We start from the raw sequence: 21,209 nt of genomic DNA on the forward strand, positions 1-21,209 counted from the left end.
GTGAATGATTTGTCCTCAGCCACGTGTATCTCTAGCTGCGTGAGTAGTGGGGTGATGTCTGAGGCCGTGCTCTCCACGGGGGTCGTGGGCACGGCGTAGAGCAGCTTTTGCGCGAGGGTTAGAGACCTAGGGAAACCGGGTTTTGCGCGTTTGACTTGTTCGGCTATAGCGTGTTTGATATGTTCGGCTATAGAGGCTCCCGCCGCAGTTGACGCCTTCTTCGTCTCTTCCACCTCCCTTCGGGGAACAGCGGATTAATGATTGCTAACCATTGCTAATTATTTATCTACGCGAGGTGGTCCCGACGTAGATTGATAATTGCCAATTATTAATCTACGCGAAGTGGTCCCGACGTAGATTGATAATTGCTAATTATCAATCTATGCGGGGCCTCATCTGCATGAGACGGGGTGGGGGGCTCGGAGGGGCGCGCCACGCCTCCCAAGCCTGTAATGGGGCTGATGGGAGGGGGTCGGAGGGGCTCAGCGCACCCCCCAAGCCTAAAATGAGGCTGGGAGGCCCGGAGGGGCGTTTCGGTGTCTATGAAAGTCCCCAGTCCCCCCCTAAGTATGTGTGTCAGGGGTAAGAGGGTGCGTGACAAGTACATAAGTATGTGTCAGGTATAAGAGGGTGCGTGACAAGTACATAAGTACGTGTGTCTCAATCACATAATGTACATGAATGTGTATTGTTACCGCATCACATGCACATTTTCGTAGGAAAATTTTGTTGAGACTAAATCAAGTATTTCTAAAATAACATTTTTATTTTCACGTTTGTTAATTTGTGAACAGCTAAATTAAGTTAAAAATGTAATATACACTGTCTTAAACCATCATCTATTACATCTATACTGGAATTTGCTTTCAAAGTCATTCATTACAGTTTATTTTTGTATTTTGCTATATGGATAATAAGAGGGGGAACGGGTCCGAGGAAACATCCCATAATCCTCTCCAGTCCCCCTCGTTTTGCATGTGGAATATGAATATCTACAAAAGAATGTCTAGCTATGTGACGCTATGCATAATATGAAGGCAATTCAGAATAAACTTTACATAGAAACACTGTCGACAGCACACAGCGACTAACTGATAAGCTAAACGGAAGAATGTTTGCTTTTTTGACAAAGTCTTTGTATATATTCATTATGTTCAATCATTACTACTAAAGTCTTCGCACGTGTTTACTAGCTAAGTGTTCACGGCTTGTCAATTCCCTTCCCCTGCACTCTCTTTCTTTCTGTAGCAGCCATGAGATCGCTGTGTGTATTCCTCCCTTCCCCTGCACTCTCTTTCTTTCTGTAGCAGCCATGAGATCGCTGTGTGTATTCCTCCCTTCCCCTGCACTCTCTTTCTTTCTGTAGCAGCCATGAGATCGCTGTGTGTATTCCTCCCTTCCCCTGCACTCTCTTTCTTTCTGTAGCAGCCATGAGATTGTCACTGTGCCTACACTTTCTACTTGTAGATACGATGGGATCCCTGTGGGTCTAAATCTAAATGGGACAGGAGTTGATCTTGAATATTTGTCCTCTTTACTGAGTTTTACAAGTTGTGCAAAGCAGTCTCAGAAGAGGGCGTGGTCTAGTCAGGGGTGCTGCGGGGGTGCTGCTGGGACCCCTCTCTGTGTGGCCGGCGGAACGGGTTCGAGAATGACACGTTGGTTCTTTTTCTCCTCGATAGATCACCTGAAATGGTATAACTGACAGTTTGAACCCCTTCCTTCCAATGGAATGATGACCATTCATAATCCTGTCTCGCAAATAAGATGGTCATCTCCATCGTTAGGCTCGATTTCCAGCTCGTTTCTGTGAGCCTGCAGAACGTACCCCAAGGCAGCACGACAGCTGGAAATAGAGCATACTCCACAGTGTGCTTAGCAGACTATGACAACAGTCATGGAGCATCTGCACACTAGCCAAATACAGTAGAACAATCATGGAGCATCTGCACACTAGCCAAATACAGTAGCACAGTCATGGAGCATCTGCACACTAGATAAATACAATAGCACGATCATGGAGTATCTGCACACTAGCCAAATACAATAGCACAATCATGGAGCGTCTGCACACTAGCCAAATACAGTAGCACAATCATGGAGTATCTGCACACTAGCCAAATACAGTAGCACAATAACTTACTTTCAAGAGTAGATAAACTCAGCCTGTCAACACGACAACGTATGGGACCACCACCTAGACCAAAGAGAACAAGTTAATATTTATACTATACGTATGGAACAACCACTAAGACCAGAGAGAACAAGATAATATTTATAATGTACATATGGGACCACCACCTAGACCAGAGAGAAAAAGATAATATTTATACCATATTTATGGGACCACCAACTAGACCAGAGAGAACAAGATAATATTTATAATATACGTATGGGACCACCACCTTGACCAGAGAGAACAAGATAATATTTAAACCACATTTATGGGACCACCAACTAGACCAGAGAGCACAAGATAATATTTATACTATACGTATGGGACCACCTATTAGACCAGAGAGAACAGGATAATATTTATACTATACAAATTTGTCATGGCGATATCAATAATAACAATTCTAATCAATAATAAAGACAAGAAATATGCCTACCTTTGAAACTTTCCTCTTCACTGTAAATTAAAATAAAGATTTGCGATTAAAACTGATATGAAGTGATTATTTATATACCTTCCATTGTCACTCACCAGCATTCACACTCGCAATTAACGCATGACTGTACCATAGCATCCATCATGATGGCCTGTTTGGAGAAGATTTGAAGCCTCTGCACTTTTGTTTTACCATTGTCTTTTGAGTCAAATTCCAGCCAAAAAGTATCAAGGCAGTCTTCATCGTGCTCCTCTGCTGGGGTGTAGTCCCATGAGAGCTCATCAAAACTAAGACTAAGAAGGATCTCCTGGGGGGACAACAAAGGGGTATTAGCACACAACTGATAACATAGGGGTATTAACACACAACTGATAACATAGGGGTATTAGCACACAACTGATAACATAGGGGTATTAGCACACAACTAATAACATGGGGGTATTAGCACACAACTGATAACATAGGGGTATTAGCACACAACTGATAACATAGGGGTATTAGCACACAACTGATAATATAGGGGTATTAGCACACAACTGATAATATAGGGGTATTAGCACACAACTGATAACATAGGGGTATTAGCACACAACTGATAACATAGGGTCATTAGCACACAACTGATAACATAGGGGTATTCGCACACAACTGATAACATAGGGGTATTCGCACACAACTGATAACATAGGGTCTTTAGCACACAACTGATAACATAGGGTCATTAGCACACAACTGATAACATAGGGTCATTAGCACACAACTGATAACATAGGGGTATTAGCACACAACTGATAACATAGGGGTATTAGCACACAACTGATAACATAGGGGTATTAGTACACAACTGATAACATAGGGGTATTAGCACACAACTGATAACATAGGGGTATTAGCACACAACTGATAACATAGGGGTATTAGCACACAACTGATAACATAGGGGTATTAGCACACAACTGATAACATAGGGGTATTAGCACACAACTGATAACATAGGGGTATTAGCACACAACTGATAACATAGGGGTATTAGCACACAACTGATAACATAGGGTCTTTAGCACACAACTGATAACATAGGGTCATTAGCACACAACTGATAACATAGGGTCATTAGCACACAACTGATAACATAGGGGTATTAGCACACAACTGATAACATAAGGGTATTAGCACACAACTGATAACATAGGGGTATTAGTACACAACTGATAACATAGGGGTATTAGCACACAACTGATAACATAGGGGTATTAGCACACAACTGATAACATAGGGGTATTAGCACACAACTGATAACATAGGGGTATTAGCACACAACTGATAACATAGGGGTATTAGCACACAACTGATAACATAGGGGTATTAGCACACAACTGATAACATAGGGGTATTAGCACACAACTGATAACATAGGGGTATTAGTACACAACTGATAACATAGGGGTATTAGCACACAACTGATAATATAGGGGTATTAGCACACAACTGATAACATAGGGGTATTAGCACACAACTGATAACATAGGGGTATTAGCACAACTGATAACATAGGGGTATTAACACACAACTGATAACATAGGGGTATTAGCACACAACTGATAACATAGGGGTATTAACACACAACTGATAACATAGGGTGAATTAGTACACAACTGATAACATAGGGGTATTAACACACAACTGATAACATAGGGGTATTAGCACACAACTGATAACATAGGGGTATTAGCACACAACTGATAACATAGGGGTATTAGCACACAACTAATACCATGGGGGTATTAGCACACAACTGATAACATAGGGGTATTAGTACACAAATGATAACATAGGGGTATTAACACACAACTGATAACATAGGGGTATTAGCACAAAACTGATAACATAGGGGTATATTAGCACACAACTGATAACATAGGGGTATTAGCACACAACTGATAACATAGGGTCTTTAGCACACAACTGATAACATAGGGTCATTAGCACACAACTGATAACATAGGAGTATTAGTAGATAATTTACTAATGCAAAAAGACTAACATTTCTGTGATCATCAATGATGTGAATCATGTCCCGGTTGATGCCAACTCTGACAGGGAGATCACTTCTACCCAGAATGCTTGAGATCATGGAATATGGTCGCTCAGTCTGACCCATGAAAAACACACTCCTAAAATGACAAAAAATCAGTCAATCCCACTTACCCATTTAGAGAGCGTAACTCACCCACCCATAGAATCAAAGTACAACCCACCCACCCATAGAATCAAAGTAAAACCCACCCACCCATAGAATCAGAGTACAACCCACCCATATAATCATAATACAACCCACCCACCCATAGAATCAAAGTACAACCCACCCACCCATAGAATCAAAGCACAACCCACCCACCCATAGAATCAAAGTACAACCCACCCACCCACCCATAGAATCAGAGTACAACCCACCCACCCATAGAATCAAAGTACAACCCACCCACCCATAGAATCAAAGTACAACCCACCCACCCATAGAATCAAAGTACAACCCACCCACCCACCCATAGAATAAGAATAAAACCCACCCACCCATAGAATCAAAGTACAACCCCCCCACCCATAGAATCAGAGTACAACCCACCCACCCATAGAATCAAAGTACAACCCACCCACCCATAGAATCAAAGTACAACCCACCCACCCATAGAATCAAAGTACAACCCACACACTCACCCATAGAATCAAAGTACAACCCACCCACCCATAGAATCAAAGTACAACCCACCCATCCATAGAATCAAAGTACAACCCACCCACCCACCCACCCATAGAATCAAAGTACAACCCACCCACCCATAGAATCAAAGTACAACCCACCCACCCACCCACCCATAGAATCAAAGTACAACCAACCCACCCATAGAATCAAAGTACAACCCACACACCCACCCACCCATAGAATCAAAGTACAACCCACCCACCCATAGAATCAAAGTACAACCCACCCACCCATAGAATCAAAGCACAACCCACCCACCCATAGAATCAGAGTACAACCCACCCACCCACCCATAGAATCAAAGTACAACCCATCCATCCATAGAATCAAAGTACAACCCACCCACCCATAGAATCAAAGCACAACCCACCCACCCACCCATAGAATGAGAATACAACCAACCAACCCACCCACCCACCCACCCATAGAATCAAAGTACAACCCACCCACCCATAGAATCAAAGTACAACCCACCCACCCATAGAATCAAAGTACAACCCACCCACCCATAGAATCAAAGTACAACCCACCCACCCATAGAATCAAAGCACAACCCACCCACCCACCCATAGAATCAAAGTACAACCCACACACCCATAGAATCAAAGCACAACCCACCCACCCACCCACCCATAGAATCAAAGTACAACCCACCCACCCATAGAATCAAAGTACAACCCACCCACCCATAGAATCAAAGTACAACCCACCCATCCATCCATAGAATCAAAGCACAACCCACCCACCCATAGAATCAAAGTACAACCCACCCACCCATAGAATCAAAGTACAACCCACCCATCCATCCATAGAATCAAAGTACAACCCACCCACCCATAGAATCAAAGTACAACCCACCCATCCATCCATAGAATCAAAGTACAACCCACCCACCCACCCATAGAATCAAAGTACAACCCACACACCCACCCATAGAATCAGAGTACAACCCACCCATCCATCCATAGAATCAAAGCACAACCCACCCACCCATAGAATCAAAGTACAACCCACCCATCCATCCATAGAATCAAAGCACAACCCACCCACCCATAGAATCAAAGTACAACCCACCCACCCATAGAATCAAAGTACAACCCACCCATCCATCCATAGAATCAAAGTACAACCCACCCACCCATAGAATCAAAGTACAACCCACCCATCCATCCATAGAATCAAAGCACAACCCACCCACCCATAGAATGAGAATACAACCCACCAACCCACCCATAGAATCAAAGTACAACCCACCCACCCATAGAATAAGAATACAACCCACCCATAGAATCAAAGTACAACCCACCCACCCATAGAATCAAAGTACAACCCACCCACCCATAGAATCAAAGTACAACCCACCCACCCATAGAATCAAAGTACAACCCACCCACCCATAGAATCAAAGTACAACCCACCCACCCATAGAATCAAAGTACAACCCACCCACCCACCCATAGAATCAAAGCACAACCCACCCACCCATAGAATCAAAGTACAACCCACCCACCCATAGAATGAGAATACAACCAACCAACCCACCCATAGAATCAAAGTACAACCCACCCACCCACCCATAGAATGAGAATACAACCCACCAACCCACCCATAGAATCAAAGTACAACCCACCCACCCATAGAATCAAAGTAAAACCCACCCACCAACCCACCCATAGAATCAAAGTACAACCCACCCACCCATAGAATCAAAGTAAAACCCACCCACCCATAGAATCAAAGTACAACCCACCCACCCACCCACCCATAGAATCAAAGTACAACCCACCCACCCACCCACCCGTAGAATGAGAATACAACCAACCAACCCACCCATAGAATCAAAGTAAAACCCACCCACCCACCCATAGAATCAAAGCACAACCCACCCACCCATAGAATTAAAGTACAACCCACCCACCCACCCATAGAATCAAAGCACAACCCACCCACCCACCCATCGAATCAAAGTACAACCCCCCCCACCCATAGAATCAAAGTACAACCCCCCCACCCATAGAATCAAAGTACAACCCACCCACCCATAGAATCAAAGTACAACCCACCCACCCACCCACCCATAGAATGAGAATACAACCCACCAACCCACCCATAGAATCAAAGTACAACCCACCCACCCATAGAATCAAAGTTCAACCCACCCACCCACCCACCCATAGAATCAAAGTACAACCCACCCACCCATAGAATCAAAGTACAACCCACCCACCCACTCATAGAATGAGAATACAACCCACCAACCCACCCATAGAATCAAAGTACAACCCACCCACCCATAGAATCAAAGTACAACCCACCCATAGAATCATAATACAACCCACCCACCCATAGAATCAAAGCACAACCCACCCACCCACCCATAGAATAATAATACAACCCACCCATAAAATCAAAGTACAACCCACCCACCCATAGAATCAAAGTACAACCCACCCACCCATAGAATCAAAGTACAACCCACCCACCCATAGAATCAAAGTACAACCCACCCACCCATAGAATCAAAGTACAACCCACCCACCCATAGAATCATAATACAACCCACCCACCCATAGAATCAAAGTACAACCCACCCACCCATAGAATCAAAGTACAACCCACCCACCCACCCGTAGAATAAAAGTACAACCCACCCATCCATCCATAGAATCAGAGTACAAAACCCACCCACCTACTGGAATGAGGTACAACCCACCCACACATAGTATCTAGGTTTAACCCAATCACCCACCCACCCATAGAATGAGGTACAACCCACCCACACAAAGGAGCTAGGTACAACCCACCCACCCATAGAATAAGATTACAACCAGCCCACCCACCCATACAACGAGAGTACAACCCAACCATAGAATAAGAGTACAATCCACCCAACCACCCATAGAATGAGTACAACCCACCCACCCACCCACAGTATCTTGGTATAACCCACCCACCCATAGAATAAGATTACAACCCATCCACCTACCCACCAACCCATAGAATAAGAGTAATATATAGATTTAGGCACTGCCTAAAAGCGGAGCCAGCATAAACACCTTTTGTGTTGACTGATCCAAGGTATTATTGGGGGATCTAGGATCCTGCTCTCTACTGAGATTTATTTATTGTACCAACCAAATGGATCCAGGCCTTATTCAATAATTTAAATTATGCAGTACATCAAAGTTAACAAACACAATTCCTGGTGTGAATATGGCTGTCAAAGTTGTCAAGAGTCTAATGGTAAATTCTTATGTCCCATCATAGAAGTTCCATTATGAATATCTTTTTTTACAAGCTTTGCCCTTGTGCAGAAAATGTCATGGATGTAACAGCATTCCAAAGATTCAAAATAATATATTTAGACTGTTTAGATGCCATACTGTGATTTTTATGTATTGATTTAGTGGCGATTCTCTCCTTCATTGGACCGAATATTCAGAAAAATATCTGGAAACTAAAATCCAAAAATATATCTCCTTTCATGCATTACATATTGGTGCACCCCACTTTACCATATAGTGGCCTTGTTGTTGGTGGCCTACTCCCAAATGAATGCAATGAAGAAAAAACAGATTGAAAATGCTTCAAACCAAACCCTTTCATTGATCTATGTTTGGTGTAGAGAGGAATCAAAGAATATCAATTGACTAAAAAATATTCGACGGGAGAGGAGATATAAAGTGAATTGACTCAACTTGAAAGGTTTGGTGAAAAAAATATAACAGTAATGAAAATAATTTGATTGAGCATTTCTTGACATTTCCCCTTTCCCAATATCTTAACCCTTTCACCACCACAGGCCTCTAAAGAGGCCATGTCTTTGCTATCCAAGCTATGTGAACAGAATTCTATTATTGAAAAAGAACAAGGTTGTTGCTAGTGTTATAAAGTTTAAGTATCTTGCCCTAAAAAACCCTTCCCCTTACTAAAAGTTCCATTAATGCACATTTGTAAAGCTACATTCTGGCAAGCTTTGTTCTTGCGAAGAACAATGGACGAAACAGGATTTCAAAGATGGAATATAGTGTCAGACACAATTTTAGATAAGATGCAATGCTGAAGATTTAATGTACCATTTTAAGTAGTGATTTTCCATCCCCATGGGAATTAATATCTACAAATATACATCCAGTAATGCATTATATTTTGGTGTTTTGAGAAACCTTGGATCTAACTATTCCAATGAAATAAATCTAAACATCTAAAATAAATGTAATGGGCAAGAGACTTGGAAAGAAAATCCTAAAAAGAAAATATAAGGGAAAATATTAAATGAAAATTTCTAATTTAAAAATCAAATCTGTTCATTAATTTATTTTTGGTGTAGAGGGTAAATAGCAAAGAGCATCAATTGCATAAAAATAGTCAACAGGGAGAAGAAAAAGAAAGAAATATGACTCTTCCTTAAATGTTTGAAAAGAAAATATAATAACAATAATGTGATAATTATATTCAGTACTTTTCTAAAATATCCCCTTTCCCATTATCTTTAGGTTGATAGCAAACTGTTTTCTTTACAGATTTATTATTTAAAAAGCAAAAGTTTGTTTTTAGTATTATATTATATAAGTATCTTGTTCTAAAAAAACCTATGAGTGTGTACTGCTGAATCACATAGTAATGAACTAGTCATTTGCGCCCCCTCCCTTATGGTCCCGCAGAAGTCAGGGGTTAATGTGGGGTTTTAGACCACGTTTTAACCAGAATATGTCAAGAGGGGTGGTGGTATTGACTGTTTTTGACTCTTAACTTGGAAACAGGCTTTTATTAAAGTTTAATCCCCCACCCTTCCCTGGGACCATGGGTGGGGGGTATCAAATGACTAGTGAATAAGAACATCCTACTGTGCTCTTCAAGACATGATTTTTAATTCTCATGTCTTCCAGTCTTTAGCATTCATCTTGGCCCTCAGGTAGTTCCTGGTTCATAAAAGAGTGAAAACAATTATTTATTATAATTTTTTTCAAAACAATCTTTTTATCAAGCCATTTATAATCTAACTAATTTTCCACAACTATTTGAAAAAAAATAAACACATGAGATGCAAGATGCAGACAATAACAACAATACATATTGAAAATAGGTTTTTTTTATCCTCAGTAAGGAAAATTTCTCTTGTAAGTTGAAAAAGCTGCTGTATCTTCTAAGGATATGTATCTTCTTAGGACTAAGAGCACAGGATATAAAGACAAGAACGGTCTTCTTTAGCAGTATTTGACAAATGCAACACGATATTGGTTAGCCTTTATGAAATATCTCAACACAATCAATCTGCCCTGAAGAAGTCTTATTAAAGACAAATTCCAGTTTTTGTTGTATTGTATTTTATTCAACACAATCAAGAATATAGATAAAACGAAGAATGTCAAAACAAAACCTGTTATGCTCAAATAATTTGATTACTAAGTTAAGTACTCGCATTCTCAAAGCATACAAAAAGGACAACAAAAAGCCTAATAACTGTCATATCCTCAATAGACAATACAAATCGTCGTCCAAAACTCACCTTGCATTGTTTTTTTTGGTCGCTTTCTTGTGGTTCTGTTCGCTTTTTAATGTGAACTTTTACTTGCTTAAATTTACTAGCTAAAACCAGATAAATCTTGGCGTGAATGAATGTTAGTAGATCTCCTCTAGTTGACTTTATCCTTAAGTCACAAAATTTGAGGCAAAATAAATAATCATCGCATAATCGACAAGAACTTTTTACTTTGCTCTGTGCTTGTATTTAGTCGCCATTTCGGGGCCGAGTGGAGCCTGGGAGTCGCGCGGCTGACTGACTTGCTGGCTGGCTGGCGAGTGACACCCCAGGGTATCCGCGCGATGACCACAAAAACCAAGTCGCATACCTATACCATATTTCTATGCCTATGGGGCTACGCGCGCGGCCTGCGGCCGCGCTTGGCTCCGCTACAACTTACCCACCCATAGAATCAGAGTACAAAACCCACTCACCCACCCATAGAATCAGAGTACAAAACCCACTCACCCACCCATAGAATCAGAGTACAAAACCCACTCACCCACCCATAGAATCAGAGTACAAAACCCACTCACCCACCCATAGAATCAGAGTACAAAACCCACTCACCCACCCATAAAATCAGAGTACAAAACCCACTCACCCATAGAATGAGAGCTGCCAGCACTCTTTCAAGAAAAGTTTATATGCTCTTTGCAGGTCTGTGGTGTTGCAAATCTCCTTGTAGCTGTCAACCAATTGTTGCTCCACCAGGTTGCGGGGTTGCCTCCCTCTGAATGTCCAGTGCTGCTTGCAAGTCAGCGTAGCAGGCAGGTATTCACCAAGCTTTCCCCTGAGACCAAAAATATCTGGTTATAACATCCATACCCAAAAAGCTACCAGTAAAAATGTTGAAATTCATTATATTTCACAATTTGACATTATGATATACAATTAGTATATAATTAGTTATTACACAATCATTTTAATTACTTTTGCTCACTGGTATAGTCATTCTGACTATGCCATTATCAATAAAACATGTGTAAAATTAAATTTATTTTAATACTTACTTGAAAAACCCAACATGGTGGTCCTTCTCAATGAACTTGCCGTGTTCTATGAGAGCCACTATTCCACCAAGCTTCAAGGCTCTTTCATTATCTACTGGGTATCTCCCAGTAAGAACATTAAATTTGGCCTGAAACCAAATAATGATATAACCAACTGAGCCAGGGGTTTATAGGGAACAAGCAATGATAGTGCATGTATGTTGCAAATAAGCTTACCTCTTCAAAAAGTCGACGTATCATGTTTTCATCTGTGATCTGCAATCATAAAATGGGTTATTCGTTCGGTTCAAGTCTATTTATTCCTAGTTTTATTTTATCTAATGCCTGTCCCACCTTCTTTTCCTCTGCAAGAGGAAAGAACGAGTTCCTCTTGTAGCATAATATGGGCTCATCTGAAAAGAGATATAGACAGCAATAATTGTATTCTGATAATATAGAGGAAAGAACAAGTTTCTCATGTACCATAATATGGGCTCATCTGAATAGAGATATAGACAGCAATAATTGTATTTGATAATGCTAGAAATAAATCAATAATCATAATAGAGATTGACGAGAGATTAATAGCAAGAGATTGATAGCAAGTATAATAACAATCTGATAATACTTGAAACAAGAGATTGATAGCAAGTATAAAACCAATCTGATAATACTTGAAACAAATCAATTACAATAAAAATAGAAATTGGTAGCAATTATTATAATTTGATAATGCTAGAAATAAATCAATAATGAAAAATGGCTCATTTCTGCACCTTTTTCAACTGCCTCAATATTTGCATTGGTGAACTTCTTTAAGAGTTCTGGCCAGACTTTGCGCAGCTTGTAGGGAACATGATGGTCTTTGAGCTGTAGCTCTTAAACCATAAGACAAAGACACAATATATATATAGCCCTACATTGAACAGTAGCACATAACCACATAAGATATGTACATTATATATAGCCCTACATTGAAAAGTAACACATAACTACATTAAAGATATGTACAATATATATAGCCCTACATTGAAGAGTAACACAAAACCACATTAAAGATATGTACAATATATATAGCCCTTCATTTAACAGTAACACATAACCACATTAAAGATATGTACAATATATATAGCCCTTCGTTGAACAGTGACACATAACCACATTAAAGATATGTACAATATATATATATCCCTACATTTAACCATAACACATAACCACATTAAAGATATGCACAATATATATAGCCCTTCATTGAACAGTAACACAACCACATTAAAGATATAAACAATATATATAGCCCTTCATTGAACAGTAACACAAAACCACATTAAAGATATGCACAATATATAAAGCCCTACATTGAAGAGTAACACATAACCACATTAAAGATATGTACAATATATATAGCCCTACATTGAAGAGTAACACAAAACCACATTAAAGATATGTACAATATATATAGCCCTTTATTGAACAGTAACACATAACCACATTGAAATTACATCACCACAATTCAAACGCTGTCAAACACGGCTTCAGTAAAAACAACAGATCATTCACAGTGTTTTATTGTTGTTGCAATTCATCTTGCTGGGGATACAGCATAATATAATTGAGTTGGAAATGCACATTCAGATTACTCCATGGAAAGTGCAAGTGCCTGTGAATGTATTCTATTCAAGTTTGTGCTGACAAAGAGAGTAACTCAAAATGATTCTGTCTCACTAGTGTCCTGCGAACTCACGAAAATGCAAATATGATAGTAGTTTATCCAAAGAATAAACAGGTTTGCTTGTATGGCACCAATCCACTAGAAGTTATAATAGTTCTTATTACTGTGATTCATGGAGGGCCTCAAAGTATGCAAATCCATTAAAACTGTGTACACCTGTGGTTCCACTGCAGTAACATTGAACAGCTGGCAACTTAAAAAGTTATGGGGGGTTTTATTTGTCATATACAGGGAACACAGCGAACAGAACATTCAAAGTAATGGGATCTGTGTTATATACAGAAAGCCACAGTCAAAAGACAGTGTAAAAGAAAACACATCAAGAAAGGATCTCTCCAGGCCAACAGAACTTACGAAGTAATGGGGACATGAGCCAGATACTAAACACCTTGGTAGCTTCAGGCGGGAAAGACAGATTCTCCATCATAATCCTGTTAATGGCACCAGCAGTGGCTAATTTTCCATCTTCAAGGTTGAGAAGACGGCCAGACTTCTCCACAAGAAAGACACACACTGTCAATGCTGCAGCAAAAACAAGTGCTTATAAGACAAATAGTGAGACAGACAGACAGACAGACAGACAGACAGACAGACAGACAGAAAGACAGACAGACAATAGAATAGAAACATCACACAAAAACATCAAAATGGTTAAAATAAATTTTTTTTTATAATTGAGTGCTTATCACCTGGTGTAGACTGCATTCTTCTTATCAACTCTGGATGGCTGTGGCTAGCAGCCTTTTGTTTGGGCTTTTTAACAACTGCCCTCTTGTCCTCTGGGTAGGAATGCATTCTCTTGAAGTCTGAGCTCTTTGTTGGGTCATCTTTTCTCTCTTTCTTTGGTGCAGGAGAAGTGACATCATCCTGGTCATCCTCAGCAGTTTGGTTTAATGGCTGGAGTTCTACATCCTCTGCTTTGTCACTCGCAACAGCCATACTTAATTTGTATGCCTCTAAAATGCAATGACCAGCACACTTTCAATTTCTCAAAGGACCCACTTTCAAGTGTGTGCATTGTTCTCATTGTACAGTGCAAAGTATTTGTGAGTGCAAGATTGGTGGCTAAGGTAAAAATGAGTTACTTTAACATACAACAAGTTATGAAATACTGTGGACTTTTCAGCCAAATATAACCTATATTTTCTGTGCAAAGAGACTTCAGCCCAGGTTTCACATTTTAGCAAAATTCATAAACTTCTCCAACCTTTGTCAAAGTTATAACTGCCAACAACAGAAATGCATTTTTATAGGAAACTTGGTCATGGTTGCACTTTGATTTCTCGGTTTGAAAATCGTGGCCTTTAATGTTTTGGCCAGTTAGCAATTTTTTTACGGTTGTCAAAATAAGGGTCACACTAGAAATTGAATTCCATTGACAGATTGTGTTGGATTAAGACATCTATTTTTGCAAAACTTTGCCTAAAGCAAATCAAACCTTAGAAAATTTGAGGCTAGTTGTAAATTTTATAAGTATGTTCAAGTGTGTATATCTGCAACATAACATAACATTGATATACAGTATGACATGAAAAGACCTCTCTTATGTCATTATGTCTTTTCTCTAGAAAAGACATACTGTACTAACAGTTATTTCATTATATCACAAGTCTGCACCACACTTTATAGCATTCTATTGTTCACGCATGAAAACCCCAATCCCATGGTCCTGGGACAGGAAGGGGGTTTGTCCCCACCCACTCCCCCCCCACCCCCACCCTGGTAACAAGTCTACATAAAAGTAAAAAAACTTTTAACTCCACCACCCCCTTGTGGCATATTCTTGTTCAAAAGTGCTCTAAACCCCACTCCTACCCAGAGCCATAATGGTGGCGGTTTCAAATGACTTGTGCATCTACTCAAATGTTGTTGTTGTAGAAAAGAAATATGTATAATCCATTTTGAATCTGTCCTCAAATAATCCATAGATGAGGTCAGCATGCGAACAACACCTTTGCAGCTCAAGTCAGTCTTGCACGTTTTTGTTCATGGCACGCTGTGCTGTCATGTGTTATTAGAGGCAGGATCACGACATTCATTGGTTAAATAACTAAACATGGGGACTGTTTTCCCCTTTGTTTTTAAACGCATCATGAAATATAGGTTACAAAATATCTAAAAAAGGAAAGGCACGTCAAGATATCTTTCTACAAGAATAAGAGGATATTTTTAAATTAGAACACTTGGATGTTCCAATACGTTTGGGCTGGTTTCCTTGTTGATTGGAACATAAGTATAATGGAACTATTGAATATGTTGGAATGCATTTTCCAATTCAATCTCAAAGATAATTTGATGCACTTTATCAATTATGGAAATCTTTCAAACCTTCTCGAGCAGTCTGTCGAATCAAGGAAACACAACCTTTTAAAAATTACAAAGTCAGGTACTTATACAGAATCAACACTCTTAACTTAAAGACTGGTGTTCAGTAGTGTTTAAATCGAATATAATGTCTCCCAAGTAAAGCAAAAAAAAAAAAAAACAGCAAATCTCATCAACTTACCTCAGTCCACTGAGCACGGGAGCAACCTTGACGCTTCTTCTTTACTTATAGTCTCTGGCAAACCGGAATTCAGTTGTTTATAGCAGGGTTCCGCTTTGGAAGAACTCGCTTAAATGGGAAACTGCGCCTTTTCGATGACGACGAAAAAGGCGCGACTGCCTGTTTGGAGTTCTACTTTCATTTAGTTTACTGGGCAATCTACATCCTAGATTCCACAAGCAGATACAGGTAGAGCTTGTGACAACGGCTTAGACGTTATTTATCACTAGAATCTGGATAAACAGACAATTTGATTCAGCTTCTTCGATCGAATTTTGCACATTCGTATTTTGGTTGGACTTCCCAGAATGCAGTTGTTCAACCTGGGAGGGCCTCGCGTGACTGGTAAAGCGTGACGTAGTGTGACGTAACTAAAATGGAAGTTTTAACTTCCTTTTAAAAAAAAGTGGATAGAGTGAGTTTTTCTTCTATAATTTACTGCAATATTTATTTTATCGAAAGATTGTGCTTGTAAGAACCGTTTTGAATTGATTGTTTACACAGGAAACTAACCCCTACGGTTTGAATAAAGTTAGAGTTGTTTTTAAACTTCGCGTTGTTGTTGATTTAGTAAGTGTGTACGCTTGTATAACATTTTTTCACTTTTTCGGCGCTCGATGCTTTATGGCGCTTTCCATTGCTTACCGGTCTGACGGCCGTCTCGTCTGTCCGTGTCACGACATACCTAGTAAAAAGAGACAAGGAATGAAACTCTCGCTAGAGTTTCTGGCGCTGCTAGCGACCACAGGTAGCCCAAGCTCTTTATTTGTACATAAGGATATTAACGGTAAACATAGCGCGAAAAACAAAATTAGTGAAAAATAAAAATAAAACTTGTTGAAAAGACGTGTGTAGTCTATTGTTCTGTGCAAGTTTACTTTTTGCGTGTTCTTTGGCCTTATTAAAGCGCCTTTATCAAGATTCAAGATTCACGATTTGAACTCTACCTTCGTTCTGGTTCTAATTCCCTAATGAACAAAGAATGAACACATCCAAGATAATGAGAGTACATAGTAATGTCCTTATGCCTTTTTTTCTTTTCGATGTCATGACACACCAAAAACAGTATAATTAATTATTAATATTATAAAAAAAATAAAGAAAAAAATTTGCGCTATCAGTGGGAATCGAACCCGAGTCGCTGCGTTCGTAGTCAAGTGCTGAAGCGACTTGTAACTAAAATTACTTTTAATACTATTGGTATCGTAAACTATCTCAAGCAAAGTCACTATCTGACTGAATGTTGCAAACGGGAAAAACAATTAGGGTTACATTCGGGAAATTTTTCCCGAGTGTAACCTCCAAAAGGTTACAATCGAGAAATTTTTTCCGAGTGTAACTTCCAAAAGGCTAAAATCGGGAAAAGAAAAGGTTAAACTCGGAAAAAAGAGGTCTTTATATCTATCGCGCGCTATGCTCTGCGTTTATAAAAAAATTAAAGAGAAAAAATTGCGCTACCAGTGTGAATCGAACCCGAGTAGCTGCGGTAGGAGTCAAGTGTCCGCAACACTACACTAACGTGGGATTGCTGAAGCGAACTGTGACAAAAATTACATTTTAATACTAGAGGTCTCTCAAGATCTGTTAAGGGTTCACCCTGTCGTTAACTAACATCTAGGCTCAGACCGCCTTTCTATCGCCTTTCCGTTGGTTGACTTGATAGAATACTAGAACTTGGAACTGTGGAACATTGCGGCTGCTGCTGGAGTTGGGGATAGATTTTGATGCTCTATTAGCACTGTTGCGCGGATGTAGGGTGAGGAGACAAGCTTCTTCAACAATGCCCCCTTTCTTACCCGTATTCATGGAAGGTGGTATCACAACCAAAAAGCTCATGGATAAAAAGCAAATAATAAAATGAGAAATATAAATAACATTAAAACTTTTACTTAGCAGCTCATTTATTCCCCACATCTTCGTGTAGATTTGGTTTTTAGGCTCAGGTAGATGTCATGGGCTTCCATGCGGAATTATCGTCACCAACAGGAACGGTGATGCTAATTGTGTGGACGATTTTACCGCAGCTTTCCACATAAGCAATCATCTATTTGATTCTCCATCAGCTTCCGTGTCCATTGTGCCACAACCGCTTTCCCTCTGGTACTTGCTCAACATTTAAATAAAATTCTGCCACACTCATCATAGAGTCTAACAATGCTGGAGGAAAACTTTAGAGCTCCAGTGAGAAATGTTGTTAACAGGTTAAAGTACTTCTGGGGATAAGCTAGAATTGAGGGCTGAAACGATAGCTGTAACATGTACGACGTCATTGTCATTGTCGGGGTGTTTGCGTGCTCCGATTTTTTTTAGACTTTTGGTATGTTATAAAGGGAGACTCATTAATACAAAAACGTTGAAAAATCTTGTGTTGCAATTAGTCCGATCTTAAACCGTAGATTGATTGGACTATAACCCCAAGGGAGGGTAAGGTGGGTGATAGTAGTACGGCAGCGTTGTGCATAGCCCCGAGGGAGGGTGGGGTAGGGTGATAGTAGTAAAGCAGAGGTGTGCATAGCCCCCGGGGGAGGGTGGGGTGGGTGATAGTAGTACAGCAGAGGTATGCATAACCCCCGAGGGAGGGTGGGGTGGGTGATAGTAGTAAAGCAGAGGTGTGCATAACCCCCGAGGGAGGGTGGGGTGGGTGATAGTAGTACAGCAGAGGTGTGCATAACCCCCGAGGGAGGGTGGGGTGGGTGATAGTAGTACAGCAGAGGTGTGCATAACCCCCGAGGGAGGGTGGGGTGGGTGATAGTAGTACAGCAGATGTGTGTATAACCCCCGAGGGAGGGTGGGGTGGGTGATAGTAGTACAGCAGAGGTGTGCATAACCCCCGAGGGAGGGTGGGGTGGGTGATAGTAGTACAACAGAGGTATGCATAACCCCCGGGGGAGGGTAGGGTGGGTGATAGTAGTACAGCAGATGTGTGTATAACCCGAGGGAGGGTGGGGTGGGGTGATTGTAGTACAGCAGAGGTGTGCATAACCCCCGGGGGAGGGTGGGGTGGGTGATAGTAGTACAGCAGAGGTGTGCATAACCCCCGAGGGAGGGTGGGGTGGGTGATAGTAGTACAGCAGAGGTGTGCATAACCCCCGAGGGAGGGTGGGGTGGGTGATAGTAGTACAGCAGAGGTGTGCATAACCCCCGAGGGAGGGTGGGGTGGGTGATAGTAGTACAGCAGAGGTGTGCATAACCCCCGAGGGAGGGTGGGGTGGGTGATAGTAGTAAAGCAGAGGTATGCATAACCCCCGAGGGAGGGTGGGGTGGGTGATAGTAGTACAACAGAGGTGTGCATAACCCCCGAGGGAGGGTGGGGTGGGTGATAGTAGTACAACAGAGGTGTGCATAACCCCCGAGGGAGGGTGGGGTGGGTGATAGTAGTACAGCAGAGGTATGCATAACCCCCGAGGGAGGGTGGGGTGGTGATAGTAGTACAACAGAGGTGTGCATAACCCCCGAGGGAGGGTGGGGTGGTGATAGTAGTACAGCAGAGGTGTGCATAACCCCCGAGGGAGGGTGGGGTGGGTGATAGTAGTACAGCAGAGGTGTGCATAACCCCCGAGGGAGGGTGGGGTGGGTGATAGTAGTACAGCAGAGGTGTGCATAACCCCCGAGGGAGGGTGGGGTGGGTGATAGTAGTAAAGCAGAGGTATGCATAACCCCCGAGGGAGGGTGGGGTGGGTGATAGTAGTACAACAGAGGTGTGCATAACCCCCGAGGGAGGGTGGGGTGGTGATAGTAGTACAACAGAGGTGTGCATAACCCCCGAGGGAGGGTGGGGTGGGTGATAGTAGTAAAGCCGAGGTATGCATAACCCCCGGGGGAGGGTGGGGTGGGTGATAGTAGTACAACAGAGGTGTGCATAACCCCCGAGGGAGGGTGGGGTGGTGATAGTAGTACAGCAGAGGTGTGCATAACCCCCGAGGGAGGGTGGGGTGGGTGATAGTAGTACAACAGAGGTGTGCATAACCCCCGAGGGAGGGTGGGGTGGTGATAGTAGTACAACAGAGGTGTGCATAACCCCCGAGGGAGGGTGGGGTGGGTGATAGTAGTAAAGCCGAGGTATGCATAACCCCCGGGGGAGGGTGGGGTGGGTGATAGTAGTACAGCAGAGGTGTGCATAACCCCCGAGGGAGGGTGGGGTGGTGATAGTAGTACAGCAGAGGTGTGCATAACCCCCGAGGGAGGGTGGGGTGGGTGATAGTAGTACAACAGAGGTGTGCATAACCCCCGAGGGAGGGTGGGGTGGGTGATAGTAGTACAGTAGATTTGTGTATAACCCGAGGGAGGGTGGGGTGGGGTGATTGTAGTACAGCAGAGGTCTGCATAACCCCCGAGGGAGGGTGGGGTGGGTGATAGTAGTACAACAGAGGTGTGCATAACCCCCGAGGGAGGGTGGGGTGGGTGATAGTAGTACAACAGAGGTGTGCATAACCCCCGAGGGAGGGTGGGGTGGGTGATAGTAGTACAGCAGATTTGTGTATAACCCGAGGGAGGGTGGGGTGGGTGATAGTAGTAAAGCAGAGGTATGCATAACCCCCGAGGGAGGGTAGGGTGGGTGATAGTAGTACAACAGAGGTGTGCATAACCCCCGAGGGAGGGTGGGGTGGTGATAGTAGTACAACAGAGGTGTGCATAACCCCCGAGGGAGGGTGGGGTGGGTGATAGTAGTAAAGCAGAGGTATGCATAACCCCCGAGGGAGGGTGGGGTGGGTGATAGTAGTACAACAGAGGTGTGCATAACCCCCGAGGGAGGGTGGGGTGGGTGATAGTAGTACAGCAGATGTGTGTATAACCCGAGGGAGGGTGGGGTGGGGTGATTGTAGTACAGCAGAGGTGTGCATAACCCCCGAGGGAGGGTGGGGTGGGTGATAGTAGTACAGCAGAGGTATGCATAACCCCCGAGGGAGGGTAGGGTGGGTGATAGTAGTACAGCAGAGGTGTGCATAACCCCCGAGGGAGGGTGGGGTGGGTGATAGTAGTACAACAGAGGTGTGAATAACCCCCGAGGGAGGGTAGGGTGGGTGATAGTAGTACAACAGA

At 42.1% G+C, this 21,209-nt stretch overlaps 1 protein-coding gene across 2 annotated transcripts; it reads right to left on the reverse strand.

Moving 5' to 3' along the window:
- Positions 1-753: 753 nt before the first annotated feature.
- On the reverse strand, positions 754-16,485 carry LOC5511968 (FERM domain-containing protein 8). 2 transcript variants are annotated; one of them, XM_048730358.1, is made up of 13 exons: positions 16,131-16,484; positions 14,314-14,580; positions 13,979-14,146; positions 12,669-12,770; positions 12,247-12,305; positions 12,130-12,168; positions 11,914-12,041; positions 11,505-11,693; positions 4,657-4,786; positions 2,708-2,919; positions 2,613-2,632; positions 2,144-2,197; positions 754-1,687 (listed from the first exon to the last, which is right to left on the reverse strand). In XM_048730358.1, exons 2-13 carry the CDS (start codon positions 14,561-14,563, stop codon positions 1,584-1,586), a joined length of 1,455 nt encoding a protein of 484 aa, XP_048586315.1. In that variant the 5' UTR covers positions 14,564-14,580; positions 16,131-16,484; the 3' UTR covers positions 754-1,583. The 2 variants fall into 2 exon arrangements, with proteins under 2 accessions (XP_048586315.1, XP_048586316.1); XM_048730359.1 differs by lacking the exon at positions 754-1,687 and having other exon boundaries at positions 2,148-2,405; positions 16,131-16,485.
- Between the last annotated feature and the right edge of the window lie 4,724 nt (positions 16,486-21,209).

The sequence above is a fragment of the Nematostella vectensis genome, chromosome 7 (genome assembly GCF_932526225.1).
Source record: "Nematostella vectensis chromosome 7, jaNemVect1.1, whole genome shotgun sequence".
Classification (NCBI taxonomy): Eukaryota; Metazoa; Cnidaria; class Anthozoa; order Actiniaria; family Edwardsiidae; genus Nematostella; species Nematostella vectensis.